Raw genomic sequence first — 17,816 nt, 5'->3', positions numbered from 1 at the left:
CTGACAGGTGTGCTCTGACTATTCTATTACAAACTTAGTAACCTGACTACAGTAGTTGCTTTTTTAACATTCAGATTGCACACACAAATCTTAAATTGTCACCTGCCAACGGTGAGGTGTACTTCTAAGTACTGATAATATTAACCTTTGGCATACTGACAGGTGTGCTCTGATACTGGAAAATATGTTTTATTTACCTTTTGAAAATTAGTTTCTCTCTACACAATGGTGTTGATATTGTGCAATAATTTGTGCTTAATTTCTACTTAAAAGACCTCACAGTATCAATCAAATTGACCTGATACACAATTAAAATATATATTTACCTCATCAGAAAATTAACCTATTCATAGTAGTTGTAAATTGAGAAAACCAATGAAAACAACGAAAAAGTCATTAGATATCTTTTTTTTGATTAAAACTTATTCCAGTGTTATTGTAACACCCTGGGTCAAATATATTATCTGTGTTCAACCTCTGAAATTATGTGTCATTGAACTTTATTCAGCTCTCTATTATATCATCTGGACTGGTCATTGATGGTTTCAAATCTAATCATAATTACAGTGTATGGTAAAGACTTTGATAGGAATTTGGATAAAAATGATAATCAACTTTGTATTATCAAAAAACCTAGCAAACCTAGATAAAAACAGATGGGGCTTTATGTATGTCAAAAAATGAGTTACTATCTAATTTGATCTTTTGATTTTTATAGCCGTATGTGAGCCTTGTGTTTAGTATTTTTTGTTGTTGGGTTAAAGAATAATGTTGAGGACATAAGTCAAATAATTTTATCACATTTGCTTTTATACTTGTTAGCCTAAACACATATTGAAATTCATTATAGTATTCACCAAGGTCCTTCAGCGGTGTTCTAATTCTCTTTCTGACTATCACGTTAAAAGAACTAGGTCATGGGATGCTACACCCACAGCTTGATCGGCGAATGAGGTGCCAATGTGATGATGACATGATTTAATTACCCAACAAGAACCCCACTGCCAAATTGGCAGACCGCTTTTACAGAACCTTGCCTGAAAACTATAATATTTGAATCACTTGATGTCCTAATGTTAATGAGGAAAGGAGATAAGCTATTGAACCCCAAACCAAACCCAGGACCGTAGGTTTATTATTACTAACCACACAGTTCGATAACCATGCCAGGGAAAGAGCATTAAAGACATCTTTCTCTAAAATTATTAGCTTCTGTTCTCAACATTGTCAATTTATATTATTTGAATAATAGTGCCAATTGTATTTGATTTTTCTTTCTTTCTATCATCAACATCTTGATTTGTTAATGTTTGCTTTGATTTACTTCATATGTTTATATGTGTAAATGTTTCTGTATATTTTTTGAAGTATCTCTAAGATGTTTTTTATGTTGTCACGTTTCACCGTGTCTCTTTGAAAGTTCAATCAAATAAGTTATTTCAAAATGTGACTTCTTTTTGTCTATTTCTCCAATTTGAATTCTTTTTGGAATTATTAGGCATAATATCATTAATCATATTTTTGCATATCAGATCAAATTATCAGAATTTCACAGCATGAGTTTATTTTTATTTTATTTTTATTCTGCAAAATATATATAGAGAAAAAAAAGCATGGACTAGCTTCTTTCCATTGAACCGATCATGCCTTACATTGCAATGTATATGTTTACACAAGTCTGAATGCAACAAACTTTCCAGACATCCATTTCACATTATGCGTTATGGTCAGGTAACCATCTAATCATTCTATCAATCATTCAATTAATCATCCACATCGTAGTTTTTTCCATTACATCACACTTTTCTCACTGCAGAGGGGTCACCACCATTTTTGCCAAATTCTAGGTGGAATAGGCATAACTGGTTGATTGAGACAAAGGACTTGTTCTTTTTTGTTCTCCTTCTATGCCCTCTTTTCACACGCTTCTTGTTGTATCGGTGCGCATGAATTAAGTGTTTTTCGCAAATGTACTTTTCTCACGTACAGCTTCTTTTCACTCAGCGCTTGGGCGTTCAGGTAGTGATAAGAGGCGCAAGATCAGCTCAATATCTGTTGACGAGGATTCTACCGGGGATACCAGTAGCGTGTTCAGTGATCAAGTGAGCCCACAAGAGCAGGAGACGGCTGATGGAGCAGGCTCTCCTGACACAGTTGGATTGGATGATATTGATCTCAGCAAAAATATGCCATGGATACCGGTGAGTTAAGATGGTGGTGACTTGTTCTGGTTTCTAAAACATAATCTTTTAATTTGAATTTTGAATTACGCTCCTTATATCCAATAACCCTAGGTTTGGCATATTTTCAAAGAAATATCCAACTGATTTAGTGTTTCTAGAAACAAAAATAATAGTGTGTAATCCAAAGAGCAATAAAGTGCCAACCCTTAAATTTACAAGTGACTGGTTAACATGGTACGAATGATGCCACCATAACATATAATCTGTTATAAAGAACTCATCATTGTGCTTTATGCTTATATTACATGTATTACTAATCAGATTTCTCAGTCCACTCGGTCAAAAAAACCAATTCGTCTCAAAACCAGTAACATGTGTTTTATGTGTGCACCACCCCTTCAATTACTCTTTGGTAATTAAAATAGTAACTGATGCAGTAACTGATCATTTTTCTTTAGATTGTTGTTGAAATTGCCAGCAAGACAAACTTCATTTGTGACCATCAGAGGTGTTGCCATCCAAACTGCTTTGAGAGACAAAAACGTAACTGCTATCGTCTGATGAAGGCTGCTAGGGCTATATATGGTGAAGATAACCTACCTAGAGGACTCAAAGAACTGGAAGATCCTGAGGAGAGATTGAGAAAAATGGAAACCAGTAAACCAAATAAAAGAAAGGTGAAAATTTACATATCTTTGTGTTCTTTGGTGCATATCCTCAATGGGCAGGAATAACCTCCTATGTTGTCACCACGGATAATTTACAGCATGTTTTTATACAAAAAAGACACAATTTCCCTCAAAATACCAGAATTTCCCTCCAAACACCAACATTTCCTGGGAATGAGCTTCCCAAATTCCCCACTTTTTCGAGCCATGATTGTCACTGTTATTCATTTAACGAAACATAAAACAGTACAAATTGTCAAATTTGAAGATATTGTTATTTTGAAGGGGATCCAAAAACTGCCTAACTGTTCAAAGATGTTGCTTTTTATTAGTTTTAGTCTGATGTTCCCTGATAAATGAAAATACCTTCAAATTTGACATCTTGCACTGTTCCTTGTTTTTCCAAATGAGTAACAGTGAAAACTTACATAGAAAGTTTTTCCTGCCCAGTGATGATATGCGATGTGATCAAGCAAAATCAGTCGGAACTTGGCAATCCAAGTTTTGAGATATGGACCAAATAAAGTGTGCAGGGGTGGGAAAATCATAATTAACTTTTTTGCAAAAAATGGAAGGGAAAAACATTCTTCTTTCACATAAAAATATTTCTGGATGAAATTCCAAAGGAAAAATGTTAAAAAGTGACGGTGACTTTTTTGACCCCATCCAACTTCCTCAAAAATTGTGAAATTTTAATATTCTAAAATATCACAAGTTTAGCATTTTGTTATGCCAAATTTCGTAGCCCTATCTAAAACCGATATATTTATTATTTATTTATTCAAAACTATGTATTTACATGCATTTTAGGTGTGCTAAAATGACTCAATGCAATTTAAACTTGATTTTCTCCATTTCTGTCTTTTTAATGTACCTGTGTTCAAATTGTTTTAACTTTGTAATCAAAGGTCGTATTGGCTTGGGGTTTTCTTAATGTGGAGTTTTGAATATGCTGAAAATGAAAATGTAAGAATCCCAAAATTGACCTGGGTCTACTTCAGACTGATATTGCTTGATCACATCACATATATTTTTGAACATTAAAGTTAATGTGTGAATCTTGTCAAAGATATGCATGTTAGCTTTAATATTTGTAGTTTTAGGCAAATTAACAGCTTGAAGTGTAGCAAGATAAAACCTAGTGTACGCATGTGATGTTATTAAGCATATTGAGTTGGAAATGGTGAAAATCAAATTTTGAGATAATGTTAGAAGATAGCATTTCTTCTTTTTAAGTGTGTGCTAATAATCATATCAAAACTATAATAACTGCACTATTTGCATGACCATTGTTCTCCACATATGACATGCACATTTTTATGCCTGTTGTGTTTTTTTGTGTAGTTTTCAGCATTCTGTAAAATGAATGAGTGAGAATGATCAGAATAATAATATGGTTGACATCCAACACATTTTGCTTGATTCCATCACATATTGGGTTATTCCAGTTGAAATCCATACATCTCCTATGGAATACAGTCTTCAGCCTTTATACAATACATGACCTTAATAATCTTCCACACAGGGAATTTCAATTGGAATAACCCATTTCAATAGTCACTATAAAGCTGTAACTCAGTTAAAGACATGTGCCCTATGATAACAAAAGCAAAGTAGATATTTCAATAACAAAAGTTGGCAAAAAGATCATATTACTAGGTAACAGTGCATGGTAAATTGAGATTTGATTGTTATCTTCAAATAAATTATTATACAAAGCAGAAATAATACTAGTATTGCTCTATAAATTTTCAAAATTTACAAATATTTCACAAGATGTTGATTAAGATTAGTATAATTATGTATCTTTTAAAGATCACAATAGATATAGGTCTGTAAGGCGACAAAAAAAACCCTGTTCTACGGGCAGACGGACCTTTCAATAAATTTTGGCCCCAAAATGGCTGATTTTACATGATTTTAGCCAAATTTAAAAAAAAAAAGGGGAAAAAAAGGGTCAGGCCGTAGAACAGGGTTTTGTTTTAGTCGCCTTATGGATGGATATATTTAAGAAGTTTGTAATAATCAATTAACACAATGAGGTATTCCAGTTGAAATCCATACACCCCATATGGAAGACATGACCTTAATTTCCCACAGAGGGAGTGTTAATTTCAAATGGAGTTACCCCTTCAGGTAACCCCATTTGAAATTCACACTCCCTGTGTGGATGATTAAGGTCATGTCTTCCATAGGGGGTGTATGAATTTCAGCTGGAATAGACCAGTAACACTGCTAGTTAGTACACCTAAGTCTAACACACACTCAACTATTCTTCTTAATTTTGCAGTCGAAATTAAACAACTACAACCTTATGTTTGAGTTTGTACAGGAATCTGGACAGACTCACTCTACCCCACGCAGCATGCGTGGCGATCATCGACGGAGAGCACCTCTTCAACCCTTGACCGTCAAGTCAGCATGTTGCGCTCCAACGCTACGGGGTTGTTAGTAGCAGCCGCACAAACTCAGCTGTTGCATTGACAGCGGCTACCCTGCCTGTTGATTTGGAATGGACCAAAAAAGAAGACAATCCTATGCTGAGGTATATGAAAGAACAGGTATGTCACAATGATTTTTATACTCTTCTCTCCCAATTTATTTGCATTGTATTGACCCTTTGCACGAATCTGCCTAAAAACCTCATGGAACACAAACCATATAATGTGCTGTTTTTCCATGCTTTATGTAAGGGTAATTTAATTGTCATATATTATTGAATGTTCTTGAAATTTTTGGTTTTTTTGGTCATTCAGGGTAATCCAAGATTAAATTGCCATGCATTGTTCATGAAATTTGGTGGACACAACCACCGAAGTGGGACCAAAAATGTCAAGGTTATTTTGGGGTCATGCTGGGTCATCCAGGGTCAAATTGCCACAGATTGTCTCAGGTTCATGAAATTTGGTGGAAACGACCACCGAAGCGAGATCAAAAATGTTTTGTTCATTCTGGGCCATCTGTTATTCTGTCCACTATTCTGTTACCCAAGGTAGCTGGTGGTAGCAGGTGGTTGCAAAAGCAATTCTAACTTGTGTTATATACATTGCTATTGTGGTGTACCTCAAGGTGACATACCAGGACCCCTAATTTTGTGTAGCCTATATAACACAAGTTAGCACTGGGTTGCATTAATGATACTACCCAATGATTTCAAGCATTTGAAGTGGCACTACTTCAAATTTCTACTTAAGCCCCCCAAAAAAAAAAAAACCCAAAAAACTAATAGCAAGAAAGACAAGACAAAGTCTAAATAAATGTTGATACTATGGTATTTTTATGTTGTTAATTTGCAGTCCATGTTCCTATGGCATAGTCCACTCTCAATGCTCGCCAAATCAGCACCACTACTTACAGATGAATTGTACACAGATACATTGCCATTAGCCTGGGAGCTACTTCTTGATAGCAGTCAACAATTAGCTGCTGCTGCAGGTGAGTTGTGGTGTACCTCAAGGTTACATACCAGGACCTCTTTTTATAATTGAACCCTGGTATGGTTTGTCAGAATTTTGTCAGTAATTTGTGGCATATCAAAGAGTGTAATATGAACTTTACAAAATTTATATTCACATGACGTTAATGCAGTATCACATTTGTAGCTGGTATACTGATTATCATGTTTTACCACTGGGTGCCATGGTATATGTTGCTTCTGTTATGTGCTATAAATAAATATACTGATCACTAAAACTATCAAAACCCAAAAATCCTTTTAAAAGTTGCTTTATGCTTTTATTTTTTACTAAATATTTTCTGTGTCACTGTTTGATTGTCTTTTTCTTCATCAGCTGCAATGGTGCTGATCTGCTCTGTCAAGATTCCAGACCAGGTGTCAAAATTAATAGCAAATGAGATGAATCATCGTGAGGCTGGCCAGCGTGTGGATGCCATACAACGATTTGCTGTCCTCTGGAGGTTCCGTCATCAAGTCTGGCCTCGAATGGAGGAGAAAGCATCACATATTTTCAGGGTATAGAGACAATCAAAATGCTAAAATCTTTGTCTTTACATTTTCATTTTGAGAAAAGAAGAGTAAATTATTCATCTTCAAGATAGTTTTTGGTTATTGCAATTTCATGTGTATGAGTGTAGGAATTTTATTTTCTGTGAATTGAATAGGTGTTAAATAGAAGAATTGAAAATAGTTCTAAACAAAATCTTCTACATGTGCAATAAGACTTCTTAAGGACCATACCAGCTTAGTCATATTAGTGTAATACCTGCCTTATGTAGAATGTCAGTGGCTGCCATATGTGCCGTGAGCATTATTTTTTGAAGGACACCGACAAAATAAATGTCAATATTATTGGTGGAATTTTGATAATGCATATTGTGTGAGTCGGTGGCCTGTGATACTGTATTAAAGATGACCCCAGGAAAAATCTAAAAAACTATTATCCCTAGGCTTGATATCATGAACAGCCATGTAGAGACAAAAGTTAGCTATAAATGTACATAACAACTTTGTTGCACTGCCATGGTAACATGTAGTACATTTCACTCTTTGTGGTGTGTATTAAATAGGTCCCACCTCCAAGTATAGACTTCACCGTGCCATCACCAACTATTGGTATATCTCATGTGTCAGTAGATGATCCACCATGGATGCCAGTCTTGGCCTCTGATATCGAGGAAAAAGTCTCCACCGAAGAGGAAACGGTAAGTTTTTTCATGTTGAAATGTTTTTCTATTTTCTGCTCTGACTGTATATATGCTTCATGTTCTTGATTTGGATGATCTATTCACGTTTATATAATTGTGGCAGAAAATTGTGATATTTTTGGCAGTGGAAATGCTGATGACACAAGTATAAATTCTACATAGCTTTGTTTTAATCCTTGCTTTAAATATTCTTCAATACTATGGCTTAAGTAGTGAAATGTTGGCGAGTATAATCTTGAAATTGTTTACTTTTGTGTATGTGTTTAGTCTTTTTTTAAATTTTTCTTTATTTGTACATTTCTTTCAAAACTACAAATAACTAATCTATCAGTGCATTGGCTCTTTTGTGAATCGGTTGTTTTGCATATTAAGTGAGGATAATTAATATTATTTTTATTATATATAAAGATGACTCACTGACCCTCATATGTTGAAAATTTCACAATTTGGAAACTATTTTTGTTTTTATTTCAAATGCTTTTTGGATGAATAGCGGCCAAAGGTGAGGGCTAAGCGTGGTGCATGGTGTGATGTCCATTGCCCCCTCCCCTTCCCAGCTGTCCTATGTAGCCCCATAGAGATTAATTTTCCCCTTATGTTGTTAGTTTCAGTCTAGGAGTATTCCTAATTATAGACCTGTTTAGATGGTGTTACCATGGTAACATGTTGCCATGGCAATTAAATGGTTGAGGGGAAATATGTTTGTAAAGTAACCCTCTCAATTAGTATGTGGCATGTCAAAGAACTAACAAAGGTGATTTTTGTCTTGTATTTTCGGTTATAAATGGTTTTCGTTTAATGTACAAAGTGATTCTGAAATGTATCAAATCTTGGTGTCAATTGGGCTATTGAAATCCATATACCCCCTATGAAAGACATAACCTTAATCTCCCACACAGGTGGTGTATTTCAAATGGAGTCACCCCATTCAGGTAACTCCATTTGAAATTCTCACTCCCTGTGTGATAGATTAAGGTCATGTTTTCCACAGGGGGTGTATGTATTTGAGCTAGAATAGCCCATTTTGGGTTTTCTTTGTCAGGTTTCTATATGATTTATAAAAGCAGGCTTGTTTTGAAATATCGGCCATGTGATATGTTGTTGATTCTAAATCTAAATTTGTCACCGTACCTTTTTAGATAAAAACAAGTTAATTTGTTCCCCATCTGATAATTTGCACAATTATTCCTAATTATGTCATACTGTTTTTGTTTTATGTTATCAATTTAGTCATGATTAAGCACATCTAGACAAAAGTCTCTGAATTTCAGTTCTTACTTTGAATCCTTAAAGTGTGGGGTGTGTACGTGTATAGTATAGGTAGGGATTGGAATAAGGATTATTACCAATACAAGCTTGATTAAATAAAATGCACTTAACTGCACCATGATATCCACTTTCCGTAATTATACAAGGGTCATTCAAAAAGTTCTCTGTCTCAAGCCTCATGAATAAGATTCTCTAGAAACTATCCATGATTACATGTAACACATCTGGTCCTAAAATCCCCTGGTTTTTTGCTGTTTAAAAAAAATATACTATAAAATGAAGCTCGTTTTGTGTTTATACCTTTTTTAATATTGGCAGATATTCTCTAAACTAAACTAGAGATGTTATAATGGAAACAGTAAATTTTTGTTCGCCTTTGCATGAAAATTAATGTTCCTCCTTCCATTGAGGTAAACCTATCATATAATAACTGAAACAAACATATAAACCTTTTCAAACAGAAAGGATGGCAACAACAAAACACCTTTATCTCATCTAATCTGCATTTGATAGCATTACATTACGGGAATTTCTGATGACTTTTCAGAGATAAAAATCAGAAAATTCTTTCTGCAAAAATAATTTTAAAAAGTTGTGCCAATGAGATGTAGACATCCAACCACTTTCATACTTGTTGCATTTGAATTAGTTTGCAGAATGGTCGACTGCAGATCCATCGGATAACGCTTTTTCAATGGGAAATGAACTTTGTTGCTTGGATGATGTCACGATGAGGTTAGGGTTAAGCGTGTTCCGACAGATCTGCACTCAACCGGCCTTAGAGTGGTGCTAAATTCTGCTATCCATCTCTCTCTATAGAGATGTGCAATGTCTCCATTTATTTGATTTCTTCAAAAAACTGCAAAAATGTCAGTTGGGTCTTTTCTATATCCAAGTACATTGAGTGTGTACTGCCTGCTTATTTACTGAAAAAAATGATAGTTGTCTGCGTGAAGCAGTGTTCTTTTAATTTGACTTTTTTTTCAAAGTTAATATGTGACCGTACAGCACCGCGAATGAGCAGTAAATGTCCTCAATTGTATTCTGAGTTACAGTGTAAAATGGGCATGAAGGTCATATCCATAGGTATTTCAATTTGGTGCTACGTGTATCTCATTAAATGAGGTACACGTAGCACCCAATTGAGGTTCCTATGAATACGACCTTCATGCCCATTTTACACTGTAACTCAGAATACAATTGAGGACATTTACGGCTCATTCGTAAGGTACGGTCACATATTAGCTTTTAAACAAAAGAATAAAACTCAATAAACTAACCTCTTTGTTTAGATATATGTATACTTTATCTTAACTAATGCCTCACAATTTGAAAATATTTGATTTTTTTTTGGTATAAAAAAACAAACAAATACTACTATATAAAGGTATATTGCTGATAGCAATTGATAAGCAAAAGTGATGCATGCTGGGGATGAAAAGGGCTTAAATTGACCATCGCAGGTGATGATTTCAATAATTTTTGAGCCCTTTTTGATTCCCAGCATGCATCATGTTTGCCTAATGATTGCTATCAGCAATATACCTTATGGTAGATTAAGTTTACAATCATGATAAATAATAGGAGCCTTCCATTGACCAAAGTAAAGATGAGAGTAAAGGCAGAACTTTTTTAATGATCCATAGAATTTCTTACATTTTTTACTGTCAATATATTGGTTTCTAGTATTTGAGCACTTGTTATGGTAAATCATGGCACATTTTGGGCATAAGATTGATAGGAATAAACAGGGTTTTAGAAGTAAATAGGTTTGGAAACTTAGCATAGGTAGTCATGAGCCAATGATGGGAATGGTGAATGGATGGTAGTGCAAATATATCAGGTGCTAGTATGATAATAAGTAATGGCCAAATATTTGTGTTTAAGAACTTTCCTATTGCATGGGGTCCTTATATTTTATAGCATGGGGTATGAGTGGTTAGATTTGGGCTAGATTCACATTTTGGGTCGCGGATCAGGTTTTTTCAGGATTTTTTCTCTTTCGCATCTAAAATCAACATATTCCCATAAATTCTTCCCTTATTTTTTTATTGGTATAAATATAATACAAATATATTCTTGGTAATATATAATACAAAAATCAAATCAAGGAAGCTATCACCCAAGTATAAGTGGTATTCATGCATTCCGAGATAGGGTGGGGTCTTAGGGCAGCCCATGTGGTATGCATGCATACTGAAATAGGGTGGGCCTTAGGGCAGCCCATGTGGTATGCATGCATACCGAGATAGAGTGGGGTCTTAGGGCATCCCATGTGGTATGCATGCACACTGAAATATGGTGGGCCTTAGGGCAGCCCATGTGGTATGCATGCATACTGAGATAGGATGGGGCCTTAGGGCAGCCTATGTGGTATGCATGCATATTGAGATAGGGTGGGGCCTTAGTGCAACCCATGTGGTATGCATGCATACTGAGATAGGGTGGGACCTTAGCACAATCCATGTGGTATTCATGCCCACTGAAATAGGGTGGGCCTTAGGGCAGCCTATGTGGTATGCATGCATACTGAGATAGGGTGGGGCCTTAGGGCAACCCATGTGGTATGCATGCATACTGAGATTGGGTGGGGATTTAGGGCAGCCCATGTGGTATGCATGCATACTGAGATAGGGTGGGGATTTAGGGCAGCCCATGTGGTGTGCATGTATACTGAGATAGTGTGGGGCCTGAGCACAGCCCATGTGGTATGCATGCATACTGAAATAGAGTGGGGCCTTAGGGCAACCCATGTGGTATGCATGCATACTGAGATAGGGTGGGGCTTTAGGGCAACCCATGTGGTATGCATGCATACTGAGATATGGTGGGGCCTTAGGGCATCCCATGTGGTATGCATGCACACTGAAATAGGGTGGGCCTTAGGGCAGTCCATGTGGTATGCATGCACACTGAGATAGGGTGGGGGCTTAGGGCAGCCCATGTGGTATGCATGCATACCGAGATAGGGTGGGGCCTTAGAGCAGCCCATGTGGTATGCATGTATACTGAGATGGAGTTAGGGCAGCCCATGTGGTATGCATGCATACTGAAATAGGGTGGAGTTAGGGCAGCCCATGTGGTATGCATGTATACTGAGATAGGGCGGGGCCTTAGGGCAGCTCATGTGGTATATATGCATACTGAAATAGGGTTGGGCCATAGGGTAGCCCATGTGGTATGCATGCACACTGAAATAGGGTTGGGCTAGGGCAGCCCATGTGGTAAGCATGCATACTGAGTTATGGTGGGCCTAAGGGTAGCTCATGTGGTATGTATGTAGGCCTATACTGTAATAGGATGGGGCCTTAGGGCAGCCCATGTGGTATGCATGCATACTGAGATAGGGTGGGCCTAAGGGTAGCTCATGTGGTATGCATGCATATTAAGATAGGGTGGGACCTTAGGGCAGTCCCTGTGGTAGGGTGGGCCTTAGGGCAGCCCCATGTTTTCTGAATTAAAAGCAACCCCATTTGGTGCTCTATTGGCTATTGACATTGGATGTTTGCATGATAGCTTATTTTTCTTTGGAAATATCCAGGTGGAAAAGTATGTAATTTATCACCAGCAATGAATTTAGATCTAGCAAACACCCCTCGTTAAATCATTGTGGTTTACATTGTATGTCTGTAATAACTATGCAGACATATTTGGTTGTAGTCATGAAAGTAAAGTCAACTACAAAAAAAAAAGATATGTTCAACCAAAAAAGCATCAAAGGGATATACAGTCATAATTTATCGACATGCAAGAAACGTATGACCAACTTTTGATAGAATCTGTAAGTTCTGATTTAAAAAAACTGACCCTACTTCTGAATTTGACTCAAAACTGTTCATATGTTAAGTAAACTAGAACACCCTTCTAATTGCGCCATGCATTTAGTGTGTGGGGTTACCACACACATGCAATTGTTTTCTGAATATTGCTCACCTCTCTCCTTGAATGGTTTTGTTTGATGTTAAAATTAAAATCAATTTCTGTCTGTAGATCCCTTTAATGTGGTGAATGCTAGGATTATTCCTTAATCTCAGCTTTAAGTTTTTTGAGAAATGAATTTGATTTTAGGAAATAAAAGGACCAAGTTTTAGTCAATGTGCATCTCCCTTCCCATGCTACCTGTCAACTGTATCTAAAACACCTGTCTTGCATCTTGGGTAACAACAGCTTCATTGGACTTAAAAGTTAACAGTGTATTAAATTGGATATATATACTTTATGTCAGGAAGCAAGTGTATTAAATTGGATATACTTTATGCACTCTATACTAGTCAGGTATCACACAATGCACCATCAAACAGATTCTATCTAGTTCAAATGTTCTATATATTATATTTTAGTGAGTCATGCAGGTAACAAGCTATGGCGGCAGTTATGTGTGATGTATGCTGCAATTGTGCATAATATCTGTTCACTAGAATGCTAAAAATGTATGAAAATGCTTCTATAGTTTTCGTTTGTTATATAGTGGAATTCCAAATTCTTTGGAGGACTTTTTATTATTATTTTACATATTTTGTAATCTGTAAAATATACATTTCAAATTTTTCTGTGTGTTTTCTTTTATTGTGGGTTTAATATTTTATTTATGTGGAACACATTTTTGTTAACGTAAGAGCCGTTAAGGAAGTAATGATTTATTTATTTTTATGAGTATTCTCTGCACATAATCTTAAAATCCAAGAACAAAATATAAATGGATTTATGAAGCAGATGAATGAATTATGGCTTCAAATAAGGATATTTACCTTAAACGTGTGATAATTGAATGTATTAATTGCCACATAATTGAACTGGTCAATACTAGAAACACTGTACACATAAACTAGAAATGCTCTCTAGATATCTTCCAAGGAATTTAGAGTTATACACAGTCTTGTCCCTAATTGTATTCTTTCTAGTGGCGTAAGTGTGGGCTTGGATGCAACTGGAGGTCTGTAGGAGGCCTGTGTAAAGGTGCCGTCAACGAGCCAAAGGTTTGAATTATTTATCCCAGCTGGGCTTAACATACATACCTCCATTAATATATTTAATTCATTATTCATCAATCAATATATCTCTTTGTTTTCTTCATTGCATGCTTGCATGTTTGCATCATCTGTTTTTTGATTTTCTATGCTAATTTTGACTGTTGCATTAATGAGATCTTTGCGGATGGAAGAATGGTGGTGATAGACATTGGCCCATACTAACATCTGTCAACACATGATTGATTGTATCAGGGTCAGTTCATCTCTGATTGTATTAGCTGGTTTAACTATAAAGAAAGACTGAGTCACATTGATCATAATGGCTTCAAAACAAATGCTTTCAAAGGTATTTTGTGAGTTGTATGCATTATTATGGTAAGTAACTGTCAGCTCAAAAGTCAGGTTTGTGTGACTTGCCAGGAATACAATGGGATACCAGGCACAATTGTGACATGGTGTTGAAGAGTAGTCAGAAGGAATGAGGTTGTATTCAAAAACATAAATAAAATTTAGACAGCTAAAGGTTTACAACACACAAAATACCTTTTGTTAGAATTTGATTTGTGATTGGTTGAGTATGGGTTCAATTTAAATAGTACACCAATTATTGGTGTGAAATTATTTGTCTTGAAGCCATAGTTAAGTGACCAAGCTGATAGGATTAGATGTGGCTGGCTTTTACAGCAAACATGTAACTTTTGATGTGGTCATCAGTTGAGGTATAAACAGTAAGATACAATTAGAAAGTAAAATATGAATGAATATGGGATGTGATGAAGACACATTAATTTGATTTTATTCAATTATAAATTGTATATGCTGCATTTTGCTGAAACTCATCAAAATCAAATTAATAGATAGGAATGTTTATATTGTTGCTAGAGAACAATAGTAAACAAAAGAAGAACTGTATTTCAAAATGAATCTTCCTGATACAATTGTTCTTGATCACATAACATATTAAGTATTGATTTGAGAATCATTTTTCACATGACAAGCATGTGACAGTACTCTGGGCCCAATGTCACAAAACGTGCAATATATCACAAGTGCCGGCCTGAATCCACCGTCAATTGGGTTTTGACTTTTGATGAGAGCGAGTGATTGTGACCAATTTCCTAAAAGCTTCCCTAAATTTTTTCAGCAGAGTGATGTGGAACTTCTATTTAAAAAAATGGTAAAACTCAGCAAGGGACATCACTTCCTTGACAACTTAGCTCTCCTAAACATTCTCAAGAGAGCATTGTGTACAGTCCATCTGGCTTCTGTGAGACAGAACATGTGTGTGATACACAACTGATCAAATGCTGTATATATGTAGGGCGCAGTCACTTTGCACTGCATCATGCACTACAGATGCACCGCCTTTGATTACACATGTATCAGGCATGGACGCTACAGTCTCGAGGAAGCCAAGTGGACTCTATAATTAAAGACAGAGATAAATGCAATTTATCGCGTCTGATGTCACTGTCAATTACGATCCTTGATTGGTTTACATAGGTTAATCAGCGCGTAAAAGGAAGACCGATCTATCTGGTGCTGATCGGAGAAAAGGAATAGCAGCAAATGGCGAAAAAGTTCGTACTTTTACAAGGCAAAAGCAGCTTTTCTAGGGATTGTGGACATGGTGCCTTCACCAAAGAAAGTTTCTTACTATAAAGCCGTGCTCGAGTTTGATTGACAGGTGACGTCAGACGCGATAAATTGTCTTTATCTTTGTCTTTCATTATAGCTCACCCGCAATCTTCAGAAGTCAAAATCTGGTAAATCACTTGATGAATTGTTCAAAACTTGGATGGGTTTGAGGCACGTACCATGCATTGCAAGAGTATATTAAATGAGGTCGTATTGTATTTATGCAAACATTCAATGGGAAAATATAAATACTGGAATTAGCCTCGTAGCCCATCTCAGCTATCTAACACACCAAAGCATGTATGCTTGGAATAGACCGGCATTACTGGCTGCATCAATGAATGGTTCAGTTCTTTAACAACATCTATTATTTATACATTGCATTTGGGTAGTATGTGAACCATTTTGACAAAGTCTTTCCAAAACTTGTTTGAATTTATCTATTTTTGCCACTGAAAAGTTTTTTAAAATTAATTATAAATAATGGTTTCGATTGATTGATTGATTGATTTGTCAAGAAAGGATGAAGAATCCATCATAAATCATATGCACACTCGCCGATCTCAAACTTGTTGACTGTTGTCATGGTAATTATCATTTTGATGGATGAACCAAGATCAAGAAAGGACAACTTTGATGATAAAGTTGAATGATGCTAGTAAAGTGCTCAAAGGGTGGAGCATATTTGGATTGATTTTGATGTTGTGGATCACATATGTTATCTGGGAATGACGTCGGTTATTATTTTCAATTATTCTGATATCTTTTATCTTCATAGCATGATTGTCTGACAATCCTCTTTTAAGTTCAAATATTATTTTTGATTGGAGTATGCCAACAAGATTTCAGGAAGAATTACAAAATGCTAATTTAATGTTCTAAAAGATATCTAACTAATGACTCTACAACTGATAAAGGAAATGTATGGTGCTTTTAAACCAACATTTTTGATAGTCACTTAAAAATTCAGAACTTCACTATTTGTTAACCTTAGCGTTATCACATTCTATTGGTATGTGCAGACCAATTTGGATGTTTTAACTCAATCTTGTTGGCAGTGTCTTTTATATTGTTCTGCCAAAGAATTTGTGGACGAGATGAAAGAAAAACAAACAAGTAAACCATTGAAATATCTCACAATATGTATGCCAAACACTTACCATGTCAGTATTTAAGAGGCAGAAATGTCATGTATATAAGGTTCTTAAACTTGCATTTTAAGGCAGAGAAAAGTTTAGATGTATAGTACAATATGGTTTGTTTTAATCAGGTACTATAGAAACGAATGAGTATATACAAGAGTGGTGATGGTTTATCCCATGATTTTAAACAATAAAAGAACCATTTACTATTATTAGGATTTGTGCACTGTAAATTCCAATTTTTTTATTTATTTCAAAGTAATTGCCGGCATATTGTAAATCAATGTCTTCCTGTCTGATCGTGGTATGCTTCAAATCAAAGCATCCAAATGCTGCAACTTTTTGTAACTCACTATGGACCACAATGGCCTCATCCCAGTGGCATAGTTCAATAACCTCAATCAACAATCATAGTGCAAAATTTGACCTCAAGTTGCAGAGTATGAGTTTTTGTACCCAAATTTTCAAAGGGCATTCAATGAATGAACAAATGTATTGGGGTTAAAGAACTGTACCCTGATAGATGAGCATGTTGTGGATCCTAGTGACTGTGCAAAGGAAAAACAGCTTACAAAAAGTGAATTTCTCATTGGAATATTTTCTTTTTATATTACAATCATCAAGAAATTTACATTTTTTATGTGTGACCATTTCTCACCTTTACTTTAATAGTAGACAATATTTATAATTTGGGCTTTTTTTAGTTTGAAATGGCTAAAATAAAGCCATTGTTATGTAGAGCTTGATTCTCATTTCATGATAACAATTTTCATTTTCTAATTATATGCAGTGTCATAAAATTAAGTGACTATATCAAAGATTATCATATTTGTTAATGCTAAATAACCGCTAAATTGTATAGATGAGTTGACCTCAATGTTTATCAACTAAGGCAAGAGACTGGTATATCGATATGCTTGAGCGAACTGCATACAAATACTACACTGTTCAATAGCCTTATTGTGATGTAGCTGGAGTTTTAAGAGCATGGGCCCTGAACAAAATATGATGCGTGCACATACTGCCAGGTAAAAAACAATGGAAATTGTGATGATGCATGTGCATACTGCCAGGCAATGACGTCAACTCATCTATACTACAAACCAACTGATATACTACAAATATTGTAGTAGTGGTTGTTTGGGAAAGAGCAATGATTACCCTAAGTTAACCAAAGTTGTTTCAAAGTTTGATCAATTATATTTATCATACATTGTTTATAGAGTGTCTTGTCTAAGTTGAGAGTAACGCCATGTTGGATGTCACAGTGGCAGTGCATTT

At 35.6% G+C, this 17,816-nt stretch overlaps 1 protein-coding gene across 1 annotated transcript in view; it reads left to right on the top strand.

The window, feature by feature from the left end:
• Positions 1 to 17,816, top strand: part of LOC140154375 (protein unc-80 homolog) — a 157,233-nt gene that overhangs the window by 49,752 nt on the left and 89,665 nt on the right. The window contains 9 exon segments of the mRNA XM_072176942.1: positions 1,990 to 2,201; positions 2,642 to 2,860; positions 5,184 to 5,234; positions 5,237 to 5,293; positions 5,296 to 5,412; positions 6,148 to 6,286; positions 6,643 to 6,824; positions 7,379 to 7,513; positions 13,687 to 13,761. Coding sequence (XP_072033043.1) covers positions 1,990 to 2,201; positions 2,642 to 2,860; positions 5,184 to 5,234; positions 5,237 to 5,293; positions 5,296 to 5,412; positions 6,148 to 6,286; positions 6,643 to 6,824; positions 7,379 to 7,513; positions 13,687 to 13,761 — 1,187 coding nt within the window.

The sequence above is a fragment of the Amphiura filiformis genome, chromosome 6, assembly GCF_039555335.1.
Source record: "Amphiura filiformis chromosome 6, Afil_fr2py, whole genome shotgun sequence".
Taxonomy (NCBI): Eukaryota; Metazoa; Echinodermata; class Ophiuroidea; order Amphilepidida; family Amphiuridae; genus Amphiura; species Amphiura filiformis.
Note: the sequence above shows the minus strand (reverse complement) of the source record. Positions and strands in the feature narration are given on the sequence as shown.